This window comes from Lithobates pipiens, unplaced genomic scaffold (assembly GCF_037356315.1).
Source record: "Lithobates pipiens isolate NorthernLeopardFrog02 unplaced genomic scaffold, aLitPip1_a1.2 Scaffold_28, whole genome shotgun sequence".
NCBI classification, from domain to species: domain Eukaryota; kingdom Metazoa; phylum Chordata; class Amphibia; order Anura; family Ranidae; genus Lithobates; species Lithobates pipiens.
In genome coordinates, this window is record NW_027507789.1 from 184,928,031 (window position 1) to 184,950,498 (window position 22,468).

At 48.3% G+C, this 22,468-nt stretch overlaps 1 protein-coding gene across 5 annotated transcripts in view; it reads right to left on the reverse strand.

Annotated features, from left to right (window-relative positions):
- Nucleotides 1–22,468, reverse strand: part of FAM171A2 (family with sequence similarity 171 member A2) — a 74,619-nt gene that overhangs the window by 8,575 nt on the left and 43,576 nt on the right. For all 5 annotated transcript variants that reach the window (XM_077460109.1, XM_077460110.1, XM_077460112.1 and 2 more), the window contains exons 5-7: nucleotides 15,223–15,399; nucleotides 14,943–15,059; nucleotides 13,573–13,696 (exon numbers count right to left, since the gene is read on the reverse strand). In XM_077460109.1, coding sequence (XP_077316235.1) covers nucleotides 13,573–13,696; nucleotides 14,943–15,059; nucleotides 15,223–15,399 — 418 coding nt within the window. The remainder of the gene's footprint in view (nucleotides 1–13,572; nucleotides 13,697–14,942; nucleotides 15,060–15,222; nucleotides 15,400–22,468) is intronic.

Consider the following 22,468-nt stretch of genomic DNA (forward strand, 5'->3'; position numbering starts at 1 on the left):
GCAGCACCGTAAGCAGCCCCAGGAGGAAGTCAGCACAGCACAGGGATGGTGTGATCCCCTCATAATAAGAACCCCCAGGAGGAAGTCAGCACAGCACAGGGATGGTGGGAGCCCCTCATAATAAGAACACCCAGGAGGAAGTCAGCACAGCACAGGGATGGTGGGAACCCCTCATAATAAGCAGCCCCAGTAGAAATATGACACCGCTCAACCTCTTCAAAGAGGAGGGTAGGGGCATATAGTACGGTGTGCTTTTTTGGGTCAGGGAAGTGAGCCAAATGAATTAAGAAGGTCTGTGTGCTTGATTCCAAAAATTGTTTATAGACATATACATGGTCTACTGATCACATGTGTTGAATTCCTCCGAGATCCATGCCTCATTCATTTTTAGAAATGTGAGGTAGTTAACACTGTGGTGAGCTAGGCGAGTACGCTTATCGGTCACAATCCCCCCTGCTGCGCTGAACGTCCTTTCGGACAGGACACTGGATGAGGGGCAAGCCAACAGTTCGATTGCAAATTGGGCAAGCTCTGGCCAGAGGTCAAGCCTGCCCACCCAGTAGTCTAGGGGTTCATCACTCCTCAGAGCGTCCACATCGGCCGTTAACCCAATGTAGTCGGACACCTGACGGTCTAGGCGTTCCCTGATGCTGGATCCGGATGACACCTGTCGATGGGTCGGCTGAAAGAATGACCTCATATCCGAAGTCACCAACACATCTTCAAACCGGCCTCTTCTTGCAGGCGCTGTTGGATTGGTACCCGCAAATCCTTCTCTGGGAGTGGGAATTGCTCCTCTGCCAGCGCACGCAAAAGCAGAATGCAGCATTTCTCGAAGCAAGGCCTGGAAGTGCTGCATTCTGACAGCCCTCTGCGACGGCGGTAACATTTCCGCCATTTTGTGTTTGTACCGGGGGTCTAAGTACGTTGCCACCCAGTACTGGTCCTTGACCCTCATGCTTTTTATACGGGGGTCCCTATTAAAACACTGGAGCATGAAGGCCCCCATTTGCACTAAAGTGGAAGCGGTGTGGTGGCCTGGCTCCTGCTCATCATCCAGGATAATGTCGTCCTCTTCATTCTCCTCTCCCCATCCTCGCACAACAGGGATCCCAGAAAGGTTTAAAGCATGCTCTTCTTGCTCCTGCTCATCCGCCCCGGCACCATCCTCCTCTGACTCCTCATCAGACTCCTGTTGTTGACTTGTCTCAGATAGAGTAGCCCCCCCTGGGAATTCATCCAGCATTGCGACTTCCTCATCTTCCCGCTCCTGCTCCTCCACAGCCTGATCAATGACACGACGCAATGCACGCTCCAGAAAGAAGGCATAAGGTACCATGTCACTGATGGCGCCATGGCTGCGACTGACCAGTTTGGTGATCTCCTCAAATGGCCGCAGAAGTCTGCATGTGTCGCGCATGAGCAGCCACTGGCGCGGTGAAAAAAAACCCAGCTCCCCAGAACCGTTTCTTTCGCAGAGTTCATACAGGTAGACGTTAACTGCACGTTTCTGCTGGAGCAGCCTATCAAGCATATAGAAGGTTGAGTTCCATCGCGTCGGGCAATCGCAAATAAGACGTCTGACCGGCAGATGGTGTCGCCGCTGAATGTCAGCAAGGCGAGCCATGGCCGTGTAAGATCTTCTGAAATGGGCCGAGATTTTCCTTGCCTGCCGCAAGATGTCCTGGACCCCAGGGTATTTGACAAGGAATCGCTGCACGACCAAGTTTAAGACGTGTGCCATGCACGGCACGTGCGTGATTTTGCCCTGTTTCAATGCGCTAAGCAGATTGGCACCGTTGTCACACACCACTTTACCAACTGTCAAATTGAGCGGTGTTAGCCACTCATCTGCCTGTGAACGCAAAGCTGAAAGGAGTGCCGGGCCAGTGTGGCTCTTTGCTTCCAGGCACAACAGACGCAGCACGGCATGGCAACGTCTCACCTGGCATGTGGAATAGGTTCTGGGGAGCTTGGGCGGTGCAGTGGAAGAGACGCTAGCAGCGGAAAAGGAGGAGGCAGCTGAGGAGGAGAGGGAGGAGGATGGAGTAGGAGGAGGAGAAGAAGAGTCAGGCCTGCATGCAATCCGTGGCGGTAAAACCAAATCTACACGGGTGCCACGGGTTACATGCTTGACGGCCGTCAGAAGGTTCACCCAGTGGGCAGTAAAACTGATATACCTTCCCTGCCCGTGTTTGCTAGACCACGTGTCTGTGGTCAGATGTATCTTGGCACCGACACTGTGTGCCAGAGATACATTCACTTGCCGCTGAACATGGCCATATAGCTCTGGGATGCCCTTCTCTGAGAAATACTTCCTTCCTGGGACCTTCCATTGTGGTGTTCCAATGGCCACAAATTTGCGAAAGGCCTCCGAGTCCACCAGTTTATATGGCAGTAGTTGGCGGGCTATGAGTTCTGACAAGCCAGCCGCCAACCGTTGGGCAAGAGGGTTATCCGGCGTCATCATTTTTTTACGCTCAAACATTAGGCCCACGGAAGCCTGCCTTTTTGCAGAAAAATGTGAGCTTGGCGTGATGGAAGGTGGAGTGGAGGACAATTGTGAGGAGAGAGGAGAAGGAGAAGTAGAAGACGAGGCTGGACGGTGAGAGCCTGCAGTGTGGCTTTGTGTGTTCCGTTGCTCCCACTGGGCTCGGTGATGGCTGCTCATGTGCCTTCTTAAGGCGGTCGTCCCTAGGTGAGTATTGGGCTTACCGCGACTAACGCGTTGACTGCAAAGATTGCAGATGGCAACGCTATTGTCAGCAGCGGACACGTTAAAAAAAGCCCACACTGCGGAGCCATGTGCCGGTGTCCTGGGAGCGCCAGATGTGACCGTACATGGTCGATGACTCGCTCCTGATACATTTGCAGTCTGCTTTGTCCCTGCTGTGCAATGTAAGTCATTGCTGCTTCTCCTCCCTATCTGCTGGTCCATATCTCCCTCTGAACTCCCCTCCTCTTCCTCTCTTGTGGGCACCCACGTGACATCACTAGACACGTCATCATCAACGTCACCTTCCCCACCGCTATAAGTAGAGTAGGCAGCAACACCGGGGACCAACCTCCTCCTTGGGCTGATCTGGGTACTGGCGTCAGACTGCTGAGTAGCGCTTGTTGCTACCTCCTCTTCCTGATCCAATACCAAGAGTGGCTGCGCATCAGAAATGTCCTCTTGATATGGATCGGAAAATAATTCCAGTGACTCAAGCGGAAGGTATGTGGTGGTGGTGGTGGTGGTCGTGTTGTTGGTGGTAGTGTCTTTGGGGGTGCACATAGCAGAGAGTGAAGAAGAGGGTGCAGATCGAGAGGATGAGGAGGGTGCAGAAGAGTAAGGCTGAGCGAGCCACTCAACCAAGTCTGGTGCATCCTTTAAAGTAATTGAACGCACCTTCTGCAACTTCCCACTTTGGCTCAAGCCTGTTGCTCCTGCCCTACCCCTACCACCCCTGCGGAAGGGCCTGCCTCTTCCTCTGCATGTCATTTTTTAAATGACCCTGTGACAAAACTCTTAGTCCCTATACCGCTGAAGGACTGCTGCAGTATAGGTGAGCGGTCAGCAGTGGTGCACGTCAACCCTATCTATTGTGGACCTATAGCGGTCCTTACAGAACAGCAGACTGTACCGCACTCAAGCCTATGTACCGTAGCACCCTATACCAAGTTACCAGTCCTTATAAGAACTTTTGTGGACCAAGCAGGTTGTGTATTAGTGTTTAGCAGACTGTACGTCAGTCCCTATACCGCTGAAGGACTGCTGCAGTATAGGGCAGCGGTCAGCAGTGGTGCACGTCAACCCTATCTATTGTGGACCGATAGCGGTCCTTACAGAACAGCAGACTGTACCGCACTCAAGCCTATGTACCGTAGCACCCTATACCAAGTTACCAGTCCTTATAAGAACTTTTGTGGACCAAGCAGGTTGTGTATTAGTGTTTAGCAGACTGTACGTCAGTCCCTATACCGCTGAAGGACTGCTGCAGTATAGGGCAGCGGTCAGCAGTGGTGCACGTCAACCCTATCTATTGTGGACCGATAGCGGTCCTTACAGAACAGCAGACTGTACCGCACTCAAGCCTATGTACCGTAGCACCCTATACCAAGTTACCAGTCCTTATAAGAACTTTTGTGGAACAAGCAGGTTGTGTGTTAGTGATTAGCAGACTGTACGTCAGTCCCTATACCAATGAAGGACTGCTGCAGTATAGGGCAGCGGTCAGCAGTAGTGCACGGCAACCCTATGTATTGTGGACCGATAGCGGTCCTTACAGAACAGCAGACTGTACTGCACTCAGGCCTATGTACCGTAGCACCCTATACCAAGTTACCAGTCCTTATAAGAACTTTTGTGGACCAAGCAGGTTGTGTGTTAGTGTTTAGCAGACTGTGCGTCAGTCCCTATACCGCTGAAGGACTGCTGCAGTATAGGGCAGCGGTCAGCAGTAGTGCACGGCAACCCTATGTATTGTGGACCGATAGCGGTCCTTACAGAACAGCAGACTGTACTGCACTCAGGCCTATGTACCGTAGCACCCTATACCAAGTTACCAGTCCTTATAAGAACTTTTGTGGACCAAGCAGGTTGTGTGTTAGTGATTAGCAGACTGTACGTCAGTCCCTATACCAATGAAGGACTGCTGCAGTATAGGGCAGCGGTCAGCAGTAGTGCACGGCAACCCTATGTATTGTGGACCGATAGCGGTCCTTACAGAACAGCAGACTGTACCGCACCCAAGCCTATGTACCGTAGCACCCTAGACAGACCAAGTTACCAGTCCTGATAAAGAGCTTTGTGGAACAAGTGAGTTGTGAATGATTAGCAGACTGCAGCAGAAGGGCAGCAGTCAAGTATAATATTCTTTCTATATTTGGAAGAAAGAATATTATACGTGTACAAGCCTATTACCGTACCACTGATACCAGTCCTGAAAAGAACCTTTGTGGAACTAATAGTAACAGCAAGTCTTTAAAATTATCCTCACTGCCTGACACACTGCTTCCTGCCTGTCCCTATACAAATTGGCAAAAAAGAGTAGGCTGGAACGATTAGCTGGAACAGCTCTTTTGTGGACCTGATAGTAACAGCTAATGATGATGATGATGATGATGATGAAGAAAGACTAATCTGGCTGAGCTGTCCCTAAAATAGCAGCATACAGCGCTCTGTCCCTTTATCTAAACTGACAAAAGAAACTCAGGCTGCTGACCTAACACCTATACCAGTCCTGAAAAGAACTTTTGTGTACCAAATAGCTAGCGTTTTCTCTGTCCCTACTCCACACAGGATCCTTTCCCTACAGTGACAGAAGAAAGAATGTAAAATGGCCACCGGATCGGGTGTATTTATAGGTTAGGGGGAATGTCCAAGTGTCCATGAGCTGTCATGTCTCAATTGGTTGTCCTGTAACACATGATAAACGTGTCACGAAAGGTTAAAGTTCTTGTATACATTAAACACGTAAGTCCGCCGGGGCGAACGACGGAAAAAGGCGTTCGAACCCGCGGACGGCGAAAGTCGGAAATTCGCCGCGAAACGACCGCCGGGCGAACCGTTCGGCCATCACTATACCTGGGGTTTTGAAGCTCTGAATCAGATCACTCTCTATGGTCAATGTACAAGCTACCTAAAGAGACTGATCTTTATGATCTACAAACCACTACCCACAGAAACCTTCGCAACCTCAACCCTTCCCTTCTTCACTCTGCTACTGATGGCCTTTATGACAAAATCGCACCCCTGTCCTGCCCAGACCTAACCACTTCCATCTACAACAACACGCTGTCATCCTCCCTAGACATACTTGCTCCTCTTGCTACATGTAGAACAAGGCCCCGTCTGCCACAACCCTGGCAAACAGATGACACCAGAAGTCTCAAGAGACACAGCCGTACTCTGGAGCGAGCATGACGTAAATCTAAGTCCCTGCAAGCCTTTACCCTCTACAAATCTGCCATTCTCAAATACAACTCGTGCCGCCACACTGCTAAACAAACCTATTACAACACTCTCATCAAAACCCTCTCATCCAAACCTCGTCAACTCTTTTCTACCCTTAATTCCTTACTTCACCCCCCACTGCCCCCACCCACCAACTTGTTTATCGCTCAACAGATTGTCAACCATTTCAATAGCAAAATTGACACAATTCGCAAATAGATATCCAGCATTCAACTTCCTCCCCTACCCAACGCAACAGGTCCAACACCACGCTCAATACTCTCCTCTTTTTGCCCAGTTACCACAGATGAAGTTAATAAACTCCTCTCAACGGTCCACCTCACTACCTGTTCCCTGGACCCTGTCCCCTCACAATTACTGCTACCACCTTCCCACTCTATCCTCAACTCCCTAACATCTTCAACCTCTCCCTCTCCTCCCGCACCTTTCCTTCCCTGCTCAAACATGCACTTACCCCCATACTCAAAAACCCCTCACTAGACCCCATCTGTTTGAACAACTTAAGACCCATCTCTCTTCTCCAGTTTGCCTTCAAGCTCATCGAACGTCTTGTCCGTGACCAAATTAGTCGCTACCTCATGGACAACAACCTTCTCGACCCCCTACAGTCTGGCTTCCACCCACAACATTCTACTGAAACTGCCCTACTAAAACTCACCAATGACCTACTAACTGCTAAAACCAATGAATACTACTCCATACTCATACTTTTAGACCTCTCTGCTGCCTTTGACACAGTAGACCACCTGCTCCTCCTCAGCAAATGACGCTCCTTTGGCCTCCGCGATTCTGCTTTATCCTGGTTTTCCTCCTACCTCAGTGCACTTTTAGTGTCACGTACAACTCCATCTCCTCCGCTCCCCTTCCTCTTTCTGTTGGGGTACCCCAAGGTTCTGTCCTTGGGCCTCTCCTATTCTCACTCTATACCTCTTCCGTGGGCCAGTTCAGTTGATAACCTCCCATGGTTTCCAATACCACCTCTATGCTGGCGACACCCAGATCTATCTCTCTACTCCTCAACTCACCCCCTCAATCTCCTCACAGATCTCCAACTTACTGAATGACATATCAGTATGGATGTCACACCACTTCCTCAAACTCAATCTTTCTAAAACTGAGCTTGTTATATTTCCTCCTTCACGATCCCCCCCCCCCCCCCCGTGACTTCACCATTAATAACAACACAACCTTTGGTCCCCCCTCCACACATGCCAGGGTCCTGAGTGTAATCCTTGACTCTGACCTCTCCTTCAGCCCATATCCAATCACTGGCTAAATCCTGCCACCTCCACCTCCGCAACATCTCCAGAATTCGACCCTTCCTGACTAATGACACCACAAAGAAACTCATCCACTCCTTGATTATTTCCCACCTTGACTACTGCAACTCTCTCCTTAATGACCCACCCTTAAGCAGGCTATCCCCCCTTCGGTCTATTACGAATGCTGCCGCTAGACTAATACACCTCACAAATCGTTCCGTGACTGCCGCCCCTCTCTGCCAATCCCTTCCCTGGCTGCCCCTACCCCACCATGTAAAATTCTAAATGCTAACCATAACATACAAAGCCATCCACAACATCGCCCCCAACTATATCACCAACCTCATCTGCAGATATAGCCCAAATTGTCCCCTCCGCTCCTCCCAGGACCTCCTGCTTTCTAGCTCCCTTGTTACCTCCTCTCATGCTCGCCTTCAAGACTTCTCCAGAGCCGCTCCCATCCTCTGGAACTCCCTGCCCCAGTCTGTTCGATCAGCCCCTACCCTGTCCACCTTTAGGAGATCCCTGAAAACTCATTTATTCAGGGAAGCCTATCCCACACCCACATAACTGTCCCCGAGCCACCCTCATCAAATCATTATCTGCAGCTATTACCTTTCGTACCACCACCCCCTCCCTTTAGAATGTAAGCTCTACGAGCAGGGCCCTCCTGTACCTTTTGTATTGTACTGTAATTGTGTTGTCGCCCCTTATACATTGTAAAGCGCTGCGTAAACTGTTGGCGCTATATAAATCGTGTATAATAATAATAATAATAATAATAATAATAATATGAAGTGCATAGTAATTAGAACTACTAGCAGAGCACGGGTATGCTGGGTAAATATGTGCAATGGCACTTGTACTTGCAAGCCACTGCTATTCAAATATCATACATAGCACTAAACTAATACAGAAGCTGAGAATTTGTGTATTTTTTTTTTTTTTAGCTGAATTGAGTATCTACAGGTTTGCTACATTTTTACAGCTGGCTACCTTCTTCAAAGATAATATGCTATGACAGTTGTCCATTGTGGATCCCTAAACTCAAATGAAAGCCAATTCTATGTATCTGTTGTCCTTTGCTGAACAGAGCGCCTGTTTGATTGTTACAGTTATATACACTAGCTACATGCTACAAGGACACAGAGTTAGGCCCCTTTCACACGGCTGTCTTCCAATCTGCGTCACCAGGGAATCTGTAAACAAATCTCCAGCCGAGTTGGATCAGAAAGGGATAATGTTACTTTTGTGTCCATTCTGGACCCATGCAATATCTATTGGTGGGCAAACGTGCGTCTGTTCATATCAGTGTTAATATAGTCTGTCCAGTTCAGGGTGCGCAAACCTTTTCCCTTTGTTTTTGTCATCCTAAATGGACTTGAATATGTATTGATGTAAACGGGCACACATCTGTTTACATCCACCCTCCCATAGAGATACATTACATTCCATCTAAATTTCATTAGTAAGACCTCATCTGGAATGTGCAGTTCAGTTTTGGGCACCAGTTCTCAAAAAGGATATCAGGGAACTGGAGAAAGTGCAGAGAAGGGCAACCAAACTGATAAGAGGCATGGAGGAGCTCAGCTATGAGGAAAGATTAGAGGAACTGAATTTATTTTCTCTTGAGAAGAAGAGATTAAGGGGGGATATGATCAACATGTACAATGAGAGAGGGGGACCTTTAGACTACACTGGTCAGGGGAATTATGGCTTTGTTTATTGTGGAGAGAGTTGAGCTAACTCCCTCAACTATTTTCAATTCCTGGCAAGCATCTGAGCCCACAGAACTATTTGATAATGAATCTTTCCCTGCATTCCTCCGATAATTTTGCTGCTATAGCCTTGTTCACATGGAGTGCACTATAGGGTACGCCCGTGCAAGGGCTGTGTTCACACATTCCCCATGCAGGCAGTCCCATTTACATCAATTTGACATCCACGTGGGTGGGGGTGCGTGTCCCTGAACTCGCACGGTCTGTGTTCAGAAACACGCACCTACGCAGATATTAAACTGGAAGCAGCGGCTGTGTCTGTATCCCCATCGACAATGGGACTGCCTGCACGGGGATGTGCGGAACACCTGTGCATCCTCATGTGGGTAAACATGGCCCTCACACGGGTGTACGTTATAGTACAACCCATTTTGAACAAGGCTTTAGGCAGGCCAAAGGTAATCCAACCTTCTTTCCTTCCACCACACGTGAAAGAAAATTGTATTCTGGGGGGGCAAGAAGCTTTCCCTGCTGATAGAACACAGTGCTTAGTGTTACCCAATGCAACTTGGTGCAACGCTCAGGCTTTGTTGAAGCAAGGTATATGCGGAACCCATCCCAGCTCCTGCTATGGCTTGTACAACTGAAGGGGATCCCTATAGCCGCACATCCGTATCATCCCTAAGATCGATGTAAGAGTGGCAACCTCAGCCTGGACAGAGTCCAGGCTGAGGTTACCACTCTTACATTGATCTCAAGTACGATACGGATGTGCAGCTATAAGGATCCCTCTTATGCCCCATACACACTATCAGTTTTTCTGCTGAGTTTTTCCTTCAGATTTACTAAAACTATATAATATGAGGTCAAACCTTAGGAGTTTCAATTTGTATGCAATCAGGCAGGCCCTTGCACTACATGGTTTTGGTAAACCTGAAGCAAAAACTCAGCAGAAAAACAGTCCACTAGACCTAAACAGGCAGTTAAAGTGGAGTTCTGCGTAAAAAAAAAAAATACTGTAGCTGCTGACTTTTAATAATCAGACACTTACCTGTCCCAGGGTCCAGCGATGTGGGGGAACGGAGTCCCGCTCATCTCCCCCCTCCCTGCAGTGCCGGCATTGTAACTGTGGGCACCCGGCTGTGGCTTCACAGCTGGGCACCCACTACACATGCGCAAGCCGCGCCATGCGCCGTGACTGGCCGGGCAATGATCTGGGACCTGTGACATGTCCCAGATGATTGCAGAGAGGGAGGAGGGAGAGGTGACCTCCCTTCCAGTGCCACGGTGCGCCAGGAGGAAGTGGGAGCTGGATCTCTTTAAAAAGAGGGTATCCGCCCCCCCACCCCCCCAAAAAAAGGACTTGCCAAATGTGGCATGTCAGGGGTTACCTTCCCTTAAAGCGGAAGTTCCATTTTTGGGCGGAACTCCGCTTTAGCCCTTGCAGTGTGGGTGTTGGCACAGCCCCACTGCAATTGAGAATTTTCAAGTTTCTCAGAGTTGGGCTTTAAGGAGTCACTGTCAGTTTGGAGCCAGGGATAAATTCATAAACCTGCACATTTGTTATCTGGTTTTAGTACTCACTTAAAGGGCCATTGTAGAACATCTGTCAGCTTTTTTTTGTTGTCTGTTTCCCGATTTCAGATTTTCACCCTTTTCCTATCTGGTTAAACATTGGCCCCAGAACAGGAAGTGAGAGAAAATTTTTCTAATAGGGCCATGGATAGCAGTATAAGTTGAAAGGGCTACTAACCCATATCTACTTAAATAAAAAAAAAAGTTTTGGCTATGCATACACTCAATAATCCTCCCTGAGATCTAAGTCACTGCTGCTTCTGACTCTTATGCACATGGTCGGACACAAAAAAAAAATACAAAAAAAGGTCCTTTAGTGCACTGTGTTCGGACGCGGGACACGGTGCACTTATGGGAGGCGCCACGAATATGCAATCACGAGATTGCAGACATGGCGCTTCATTTGCAGGCTTTTTTCCCCCCCTTGCGGCACTTTCCAAAGCGCCGAGTAGCTTCCGCCCGGCGCTCGTAGTATCTATTACTACGGCCAGGTATTTGATTGACATCGGAGTTTGCTCTCACTTCCTGTTTTCTCTCTCCCGTTGCACCCGGGAGAGAGAAAACAGGAAGTATGAGAGGAGCAGACCCCTCCATCACCATTGTGGAAGGAGACACGCAGGAGAGAACAACACACAGCAAGGTAAGTAGCGCTGTACTCCTGTGGAAAATGAGGGGGGGGGGGGTTTGATGTGACACAATGACAGGCTGCATTTGGTGGGACACAGGCTGCATTTGGTAGGACACAGGCTGCATGTAAGGAGGGACTCCACTCTCCTCTAAAAGCCTGTTGCTAGGGGAACCCTCGTAGTCTGCCTCCTTCAGCGCCTGGGCTCCTGACGTCACTTCCCTAGGCGCAGGAAGGGAGATCACCTCTCCCCCTCCCTCTAAGCCAGGGGTGCCCAACCAGTGGCCCGCGGAGCCCTCTGATGTGGCCCTCGACCTCCTGCTCTAAGATGGCAGGCTTGCAAGCCCAGATCACAGGTTGCCAACCATCCATCCCAGAGCAGTAGTTTTGTGAATGAAGCCACTGGTAGTGGAAGCAAGTGGCTGAGGAGCAGAGCCACATAAGCCAATGCTTTGTGTATGGTGCCCGCTCCTGTCACAGGCGGAGTGATACCAAAGGCACTCCGCCTGGGACAACAACAGCCAGCGATACCAGAATGGAAGACAGTTATTAAAGGTAAGTTTACTACTAAATTCACAGTATATATGGATATATCTGTTTTGCAGTGGTTACTGGGCTGCTTTCAAACTGATCCGCAGGTGCAGAGCAGCTGCGGGTTACCTGCATAGAGCCATAGACTTCTGTTATTGCAGGTTTGTTGCGCCTTCAGAAAGTGCGCCACACCTGCAGAATATAATAAAAGTTTATGGCAAACTGCGCTGCACCCACGCTTTGGGAAAATCGCAGCGCATCAGTGTGAAAGCAGCCTTAGGCCCCTTTCACATGATTGGTCCGACCCAATCGGACTTACTATTCACCTCTATGGAGCAACAGATGTAAACGGACTTGTCTGTTTACACCCACCTACCTAAAAAAAAAAACAGAAAGGGATCTGTCCCTTCCGTCTGGGCAAATCGGATTGGAGCAGAGGGCCCATAGAGTAGAGTGGGCTGTGTCTGTGGACACGGACCTGTCATCCTCCCGCTCCGCTCATTGTGGCCCGCGACGAGTTGCCAATTCACTTAAGTGGCCCTCGCTCTTCAAAAGGTTGGGCACCCCTGCTCTAAGCGATCATCTGGGACACGTGACAGGCCCCAGATGATTACATGGGCAGTCACGGCGCGCGACGCTGCTCGCGCATGTGCAGTGGGTGCCCAGCTGTGAAGCCAGGCGCCCACAGTTAAACTGCAGATGCCGCTGAGCGGTGGGGAGACGAGCGGGGCTTCGATCCCCCGCATCACTGGACCTTGGGACAGTTAAGTGTCCGATTATTAAAAGTCAGCAGCTGCAGTATTTGTAGCTGCTGACTTTTCTTTTTTTTCTTTTTTTGTGGAAACACCGCTTTAACAAGACTCATGGCCACTCATTAAAATTAGAAGAAAAGAAGTTTAACCTTAAACTATGTAGAGCAGTGGTCATCAACCCTGTCCTCAGGACCCACTAACAGGCCAGGTTTGCAAGATAACTGAAATACGTCACAAGTGATATAATTTGCTGCTCAGTGATTGTCGTATTCTAGTCTGCATCTCCCCAAGGTAATACATAAAACCTGGCCTGTTAGTGGGCCCTGAGGACAGGGTTGATGACCACTGACATAGAGGGTTCTTTACTGTAAGAGCGGCAAGGATGTGGAATTCCCTTCCACAGGTGGTGGTCTCAGCGGGGGGACATTGATAGTTTCAAGAAACTCTTAGATAAGCACCTGAACGACCACAACATACAGGGATATACAATGTAATACTGACATATAATCACACACATAGGTTGGACTTGATGGACTTGTGTCTTTTTTCAACCTCACCTACTATGTAACTATGTATAAGGCAATTGCTTGAACACAGTTGGACAAAAACTCCTATCAAGGGAATATAAAAATAAATTTGTCAACATTCTGTGACAATATGAACAAAAAAAAGGCACTCCGAGGTGCCTCCACATACCTTTCAGTCTCTGCAGGATTTTTCAGAAACCCTAGGAATACAAGTCCCCTATTTTTAACACTTCTTGGTCAAGTCTATAGCTGCCCCACACTCTTTTACTTTAGACCCCTATTTGCCCAGGTGGGCGTCTTCACTGGGCAATAGACGTTACAGGAGATGTAACTGACCTTAGGCTTGGTCAACAAGTGTCAGAAATAATGAGCCTGAGGTTCAGGGGTTACTAGGGGGCCCATGAAGATCTGTGCAGGCATCTCACAATGCTTTCGTCTTATTCACATTGACATGGTTATTAACTTGACAGGTGTAATTAAAGAGACAGTGCAGTAGGAGCAGCACAGCACTGCGGCAGTGTGGTAAGCAAACTGTTCATAGAGCTCTTATTGGATGGACAAAGAAAGAAAACATTTGATGCAGTGTTTGGAATGGCAAAGCCATAGGCAAGGGAGACCTTTACCTGCAGTAATAGATTAGGAGGCAGAGCAGGATGAGGACCAGTAATGTAAGAGCACCCAGGATAGAGAGCAGGAAGATAGTATGGTAGCCAGCTATGTCCACACCACCCATAAGTGACAGCATACCTAAGAAGAAAACAGAGTGTAAAACAGATACCCAATGTCTGAGTAAATAGGCAACAGATGATCTAACAATTTGATAAAAAAAAAAAAAAACAATCAAAAGCCAATAAAGTCAAAACTCCAGATCTGCACTATTTTTTTAACCATTTAAGGACCTCCTCCTGCACATATACGTCGGCAGAATGGCCCGGCTGGGCACAAGCACGTACCTGTACATTGCTCCTTAAGCCCTTGAGCCCCGTGACCAGCGGACCCAATCACCGCTAGTGTCCCACAATCGGGTCACAGAGCTGAAGAACGAGGAGAGGTCTGTATAAACAAACCTCTCCCCATGCTTCCTACTGTGGCTGTCACCGATCGTCTGTTCCCTGTTATAGGGAAAGACGATCAGTGACGTCACATGCCAGGCCACGCCCCCTACAATAAAAAAAAAACATAACGTCATACATAACCCCTACACTGCCCCCTAGTGGTTAACTCCATCACTGCCAGTGTCATTTACACAGGAATCAGTGCATTTAAATAGCACTGATTGCTGTATAAGTGACAATGGTCCCAAAAATGTGTCAAAAATGTCCCATGTGTCCGCCATAATGTCGCAGTCACAATAAAAATCACTGATCACTGGCATTACTAGTAAAAAAAAAAAAATATTAATAAAAATGCCATAAAACTATCCCCTATATTGTAAACGCTATAACTTTTGCGCAAACCAATCAATAATCGCTAATTGCGATTTTTTTTACCAAAAATATGTAGAAGAACAGGTATTGGCCTAAACTGAGGAAAAAAAAATTTTTATATATTTTTTGGGGATATTTATTATAGCAAAAAATATTGCATTTTTTTCAAAATTGTTGCTCTATTTTTGTTTATAGAGCAAAAAATAAAAACCACAGAGGTGATCAAATACCACCAAAAGAAAGCTCTATTCGTGGGAAAAAAAGGACGCCAATTGTGTTTGGGAGCCTTTGTCAGTTAAAGCGACAAAGTGCCGAATCGCAAAAAGGGGCTTGGTCCTTTGGCTGCAAATTGGTCCGGGGCTTAAGTGGTTAAACAGTGATTTAGAAAGTATTAGGATGTTGCCCAATAAAATATACAGTATATTTGTAGGGAACGTATGCAATTAAGGGATTAGCATGAAAGCCAGGCAACTAGAATTACCAGAAGGAAAGGTCGGCCCTGGCAAGAAAAGAAACCATAAAGAAACCACAAAGAAACCAGACCACATCAAAGAAAGGAGCTTCACCTCGACCACTGGAAGGGATGGCGGCCGCCCAATATCCCAGTTTCTGGGATGAAAATGACCAGTACAACTGCTGCCCGTCTCTCCGCACCACACCCATGCCGGAACGGGTCCACAAACCTAAGAGGAGGAAACAATAAGGGGAACCCATGTCAGGGTGGGGTGGGGGAGAAGAAGAAATGGGTGTAGAGGGTACAACAGAGCAATAATATCAGATCAAAAAAAAAACCTTATGCATTATTCACACGGCTGTTCAGTATCCACACTATGTGTGCCGACATACCGTTCTTGGGGTCGAACTTCCAAGCGGGTATACTGCTGGCGGGTGTGATCCCGCTGTCAGAGGGGAGGGGGAGGGACAGCTGAGCAGGACCGACCAGATTGACTTCAGAACCGTTCCCAGTGAAGAGGTGAACGCTGACAGCAGCCACCGGAAGCAGCTCCACCCAACTGGCGTTACCTAGCACAAGGCAAACATATTTCAGGTTACAAAAATAGCCAATCAAATCTATTAATTAGGCAACTGGAAACTTTGACTTTGGCTTACTTTTTGTGTCACTGGCCAAGAACAAGTATGCAAATCAGAAGTCCAACCACATTCTAAGTATAAAAGCCTGCGTCCTGCGAGCATGTTGCAAAAAACGACCCTTGTTCTCAGTGTGGAAGCAGCAGTCTCTCTGCAGAGGTCTAAAACACCACTTTCTGAGCCAGGCCTATAGTTTTTCAATTGGCAAAGCTTATGCTCCCTGCTGACTGGAGAGCCCAGACTCATCAGAGGGCGTATTGAACCTCTGCAGAGAGACCATTGCTTCCACAGAGAGAGCAATAGCCCTCTAAAGCAGGGGTCTCCAAACTTTCCAAAGGACCAGTTTACTGTCTTTCAGACTTTAGAGGGTCAGACAGTGGTGCCAGTGGGAGGAATAGTATTAGTCCCGAAGCGAGCAGCGGTATGTGCCAGCCCCTGCCCCGGCGAAGGGGTGGTGGGGGGCCAGCTATCCCATGCCAACCTAGGCTCTGCAGCACTGCGATATTGTCACCTTTAGGGAGGATTCTGACTTAGTCATAATCCCACAGATGGTAGCTTCACCCCATTAGCTCCTCAGCCAAGCACATACACCAAAATGTTTGAACCTGCGGTTCCCATTGCAATTGGAGTCAGTGGCAGGAATAATGCTCAGTTGTTGGTGTTAGTGGGAGGAGCAGTACCCCATTGCTGGTGTCAGTGGGAGGAACAGTACCCCATCGTTGGTGTCAGTGGGAGGAACAGTACCCCATCGTTGTTGTCAGTGGGAGGAACAGTACCCCATCGTTGTTGTCAGTGGGAGGAATAATGCCCAATAATTGCAATCGCAAAGCTTATGCTTCCTGCTGATTAGAGAGCTGAAGCTCTGACTCATCAGGGGGCATGTTAAACCTCTACATAGAGACCACTGCTTCCACACCGAGAGCAATGGCCTTCTAAGGCTGGGTTCACACTAGAACACACAGTGGCTCCCAGCAGGAGTCCGGTACGTCTCCATTCACCATTTCAGGTCCGATTTCAGCCTGAATTTTGGGCCGAATTCAGATCTGAAATGGACCAAAAGATGCACAGGGCTCCTGTGCAATTCACACTGGAGCGGCTCTGGAGATGTGTGAACTGTCTCCATAGAGAGCCAGTCACAATCTTCTGCTATGCTAATTGGATGTGGGGAAACCGCTCCAGTGTGAATCCAGAGCCGCTCCAGTGTGAATTGCACAGGAGCCCTGTGCATCTTTTGGTCCATTTGCACTGGTGTGAACCGAGCCTTAAGCAGGAGTCTCCAAACTTTCCAAATAAATGGCCAGTTTACTGTCTTTCAGACTTTAGGGGGTTGGACAGTGGTGTGAGTGTCAGTGGAAAGAATAAGGCCCAGTCGTTGGTGACAGTGGGAGAAATGGTACCCCATCATTGGTGTCAGTGGGAGGAATAGTACCCTATCATTGGTGTCAGTGGGAGGAATAGAGTGCCCAGTCAGTGAGAGGAATAATGCCCCATCGTTGGTGTCAGTGGGAGGAATAATGTCCCATTGTTGGTGTCAGTGGGGAGGAAGAGTACCCCATCGTTGGTTTCAGTGGGAGGAATGGTACCCCATCGATGGTGTCAGTGGGGAGGAATAGTACCCCATCGATGGTGTCAGTGGGGAGGAATAGTGCCCAGTCATTGGTGTCAGTGGGGGGAATTATGTCCCATCGTTGGTGTCAGTGGGGAGGAAGAGTACCCCATCATTGGTGTCAGTGAGGAGGAATAGTGCCCAGTCATTAGTGTCAGTGGGAGGAATAATGTCCCATCATTGGTGTCAGTGGGAGGAATAGAGTGCCCAGTCAGTGAGAGGAATAATGCCCCATCGTTGGTGTCAGTGGGAGGAATAATGTCCCATTGTTGGTGTCAGTGGGGAGGAAGAGTACCCCATAGTTGGTTTCAGTGGGAGGAATGGTACCCCATCGATGGTGTCAGTGGGGAGGAATAGTACCCCATCAATGGTGTCAGTGGGGAGGAATAGTGCCCAGTCATTGGTGTCAGTGGGGGGAATAATGTCCCATCGTTGGTGTCAGTGGGGAGGAAGAGTACCCCATCATTGGTGTCAGTGGGGAGGAATAGTGCCCAGTCATTAGTGTCAGTGGGAGGAATAATGTCCCATCATTGGTGTCAGTGGGGAGGAATAGTGCCCAGTCATTAGTGTCAGTGGGAGGAATAATGTCCCATCATTGGTGTCAGTGGGGAGGAAGAGTACTCCATCGTTGGTTTCAGTGGGAGGAATGGTACCCCATCCTTGGTGTCAGTGGGGAAGAATAGTGCATCAGTAAAAGGAGCATTGCCCCAAGGGCCCAGTAAAGGCAAGCAAAAGGCTGCATCTGGCCCCTGGGCCGCAGTTTGAAGACCTGCGACATTCTAAAGAAAATGAACTAGAAGGCATTACACACTTTTTGTTTTGATGTACCTATTTAGCTGATTTAAACTGAAAAAAAATGGGCTTTAAAAGGATCTATATTGACACATTTTATCTAAGCATAATACAGGATAGGCCATGTAACTGCGATTCAATAGACAGAACGTCATAACGCAACTCTGAATCTTTGGCCTTCAGCATCCAGCAGATCACATATAACGTCAGCTGTCTACAATTATTCTGGATGCTTTTTTGTCTCCTAAGACTCCCTGTAGACGGCACAAGTACCCAGCAGGGGCAGGATCCATCTGCATCAGGCTTTCAGGCACATAACTCTGCAATTATTACTTCTAAACTGCAAAGTGCTGCAAATATGAAGATACTCTGTAAATAATTAATAATGATAACATTAATGCATCCCCCCCCCCCCACAGGCTCAGGAGCCATTATAAAATCAGCTGCGGGCATACATGGGAGGAGGAGGAGGATGACAGGGAAAACCCTCAAGGAGTTACACAAGACAAAGCAATGAAACCAGAACAATTATGGTCAGACATAGATGATGCTGGACATCCGGATCTTCCAACAATAAGAAGATCTAGCTGTGCAGGGAGACAAATCAAATGATGGGGCAAGTCTGAGTATTTCTGAGGCTGAGCCATGTAGGGGTTAAAGTGTATCTACTATACAGCCAGTATTTTTTTTTCTTGGTTTTGTGCAGAGTAGGAAAAAGTTCAAACCCCTGCCAGATTTTTATTGGCATGCCCCCATGGGAGAGATCCACCCTCTCTCCATTTGCATTGCTCACCATTCTCACAAGGACAGAATGTTCAAGTAGAAGTATATGCTGAAAATAAGTCTTATTAAAAGCATTGTTTAGCCCCCTTTCTAAAAGAGAGCAGTCTAAATACCTTTTCTTGATCCTGCTTTGGTGAGGTCATATGATTCAGAAGCATTGGCTCCCCTGTGTCAGTGAGTGGCTGCTGCAGGGGAGGGGAGAAAGTGCTGACATTGGAGGGGCAATGAAAGCTGGTGGGTGACATTATGGCTTCAGGAACTGAGGTCTGTTGTCGAGCACTCCCTGACGCTGCTTCTGGATCATGTGACCGCACCAGGAAAAACATTTTTTGGAATTCTGTTCAGCCAACCTTGTAATCCAGACACCCCTGCTAGACAGCACAGCCAGAAGGGTGACATAACTTTCTTTATCAGAGTTAAGGAATGCACTGGTGTCACCTTCCTGCACCACAGCCTGCTGAGGAGCAGTGGAACACTAATAAGCCATTATTAAATCTGCTTGCTCTGCTATCTTATCCTGTCGGTACATGTGCATTATGGTATTTGTGTCCGATTGGCTCTTAATGCTACCCCACCCTTTAAGAGTCTGAGTAGTGCTGTGCAGGAGATAACAGGAAGTTGATATAAATAAAAATAAATAAAAATGTAATGTTAACATTTGTCCAAAAAAATATATAAATGTGTTTCTATAAATTCCTATTGACTGCAATCACACACCGTGGCTGTACAGATAAATGTCAAGATGTGTCAGTTTTAGATGTGTTACAAGGCAGATGCATGAAAATCCACATAGGAAGCTCAGCAGTGTTCCTACCAAGAAAGTTGGACAGGGAGCGTTTCACATGGCTGCAATGCTATTTATGACCACTAGAGGGGGAATTGCAAAGAAAGCTTGGCGTTCACAGTATATTAGTCTCAATTGTTCTGTCTGGGCACTGCAACACAATTACCAATGACATTCCTGGATATCAAGTTACCCGATTTTCCCTCTAGACCTAGACACGATACAGCTCTTTCCTTTTGAACTAGGCACAATATGGCTTTTCCCTCCAGACATAAGCACTATATGGCTCTTCCTTCTAGACCTAGACACATTACATGGCTCTTCCTTCTAGACCCAAACACATTACATGGCTCTTCCTTCTAGACCTAGACACTCTACATGGTTCTTCTCTTGATACCTAGACACTTTACATGGCCGTTCCCTCCAGAGCTAAACAAAACATGGATCTTTCCTCTAGACGTAGATACTACATGGCTCTTCCCTCTAGACCAGGGATATGCAATTAGCGGACCTCCAGCTGTTGCAGAACTACAAGTCCCATGAGGCATAGCAAGACTCTGACAGCCACAAGCATGACACCCAGAGGCAGAGGCTTGATGGGACTTGTAGTTTTGCAACAGCTGGAGGTCCACTAATTACATATCCTTGCTCTAGACCTACACACTACTTGGCTCTTCCTTCTAGACCTAGACACGTTACATGGCTCTTCCTTCTAGACCTAGACACATTACATGACTCTTCCCTCCAGAGCTAAACAAAACATGGATCTTTCCTCTAGACGTAGATACTACATGGCTCTACCCTCTAGACCTACACACTACATGGCTGTTCCCCCTAGACCTAGACAAACTACATGGCTGTGCCCTCTAGAACTAGACACTACATGGTTCTTCCCTCTAAACTTAGATACTACATGGCTCTTCCCTCTAGACCTAGACACACTACATGGCTCTTCCTTCTTGATCTGGGCACTATATGGTTTTTCTCTCTAGACCCAAGCACTATGTGACTCCTCTTTAGACCTAAGCATGACATAACTCTTCCCTCTAGACCTAAACATGACATGGCTCTTCCTTCTAGACCTGTACTTGACAGGACTCTTCCTGTCTAGATCTAGACTTTATATGGCTGTTCCCTCTAGAAGTAGACATGACTCTTCCCTTCAGACCTACCGTGTTTCCCCGATAGTAAGACACCCCCGATTGTAAGACGTATCGGGAGTTTCAGAGGGGTCGGCTAATATAAGCCGTACCCCGAAAGTAAGACATATGTCTTACTTTCGGGGAAACACGGGGGTATTGCCGCCTCCAGTGGCGTACTAAGAGTGGGGCGGGGGGTGCGGGCCGCACCGGGTGCCACACCCTGGGGGGGTGCCAAGCCAGCGCCCTCCCCCTCCGACTGAAGAGACAGCGCCGTTCTGATCAGTCTCGGGCAGCGGCTGTCACTCACAGCCGAGCAGAGTGAAGCCGCCTCCCCCTCCTCTTGTATGGCTACACAGTGCTGTCCATGAAGGAGAAGGAGGGGGAGGCGGCTTCACTGAAGCCGCCGCCCCCTCCTCCTCCTCCTCCATACACAGCACTGTGTAGCCATACAAGAGGAGGGGGAGGTGGCTTCACTCTGCTCGGCTGTGAGTGACAGCCGCTGCCCGAGACTGATCAGAACGGCGCGACGCAACCACAGAGAAGGGGATTATTGCGCCAGGTCCCGGATCACTGCCGACAAGTGTCACTGGCTCTGTGTCCTCCCGGTACAGGTCAGTGCTGGTCATACAGAGAGAGACCAAGGAGGGGGAGGGGGAGGGGGGGTGTGAAGAGATTCTCTGCAGCTCTTATTATGTAACCGCAAGATGCAGCTGAGGAGGACTACAAGTCCCAACATACCGGGCTGTGTGGGCTTACAGTTCTCCTCTGCTGAGCATAGCAGCTTTGTATGCTTGGACTTGTAGTCCTCCATAGTGCAGCCTTGCATGCTGGGACTTGTAGGCCTCCTCTGTAGTACAGTGCAGCCTTGCATGCTGGGACTTGTAGTCCTCTGTAATGCAGTGCAGCCTTGCTTGCTGGGACTTGTAGTCCTCTTCTGTAGCGCAGTGCAGCTCTGCATGCTGGGACTTGTATTCCTCTTCTGTAGTGCAGTGCAGCCTTACATGCTGGGAGGTGTGGTCCTCCTCAGTAGTACAGTGCATGCTGGGACTTGTAGTCCTCCTCTGTAATGCAGTGCAGCCTTGCATACTGGGACTTGTAGTCCCCTTCTATAGTGCAGTGCAGCCTTGCATGCTGGGACCTGTGGCCCTCTATAGTGCAGAGTAGCCTTGCATGCTGGGACCTGTGGTCCTCCTCTGTAATCCAGTGGAGGCCTTGCATGCTGGGACACGTAGTCATCTATAGTGCTGTTCAGGTTGTTAATAAATGTTAATTTTATGGTTAAAACAAAAAATTCGACAATTTTTTTCCAATATAAGACATACCCCGAAAGTAAGACATAGTGGGGCTTTTGGGGATAAAAAGAAAGTAAGACACTGTCTTACTTTCGGGGAAACACGGTAGACACACTACATGGCTCTTTCCTCTAGACCTAAACACACTGTTTGTCTCTCCATTCTAAACCTAGAAACAACATGGTTCTTCCCTCTAGAGCTAGACACTACATGGCTGTTCCCTCTAGAACTACACACCGTATGGCTCTTCTCTCCAGACCTAGACACACTATATGACTCTTCCCTCTAGACCTTCACACTACATGGCTGTTTCCTTTAGACCTAGACACACTATATGGCTCTTCCCTCTAAACCTAGGCACTATATGGTTTCTCCCTCAAGACCCAAGCACTATGTGACTCCTCTCTAGACCTAAACATGACATGGCTCTTCCTTCTAGACCTGTACACTATTTGGCTGTTTCCGCTAGACCTAGACTTGACATGACTCTTCCCGTCTAGACCTAGACTTTATATGGCTGTTCCTTCTAGAAGTAGACATGACTCTTCCCTCAAGACCTAGACACACTATATGGGTCTTCCTTTCAGAACTAGACACTACATAG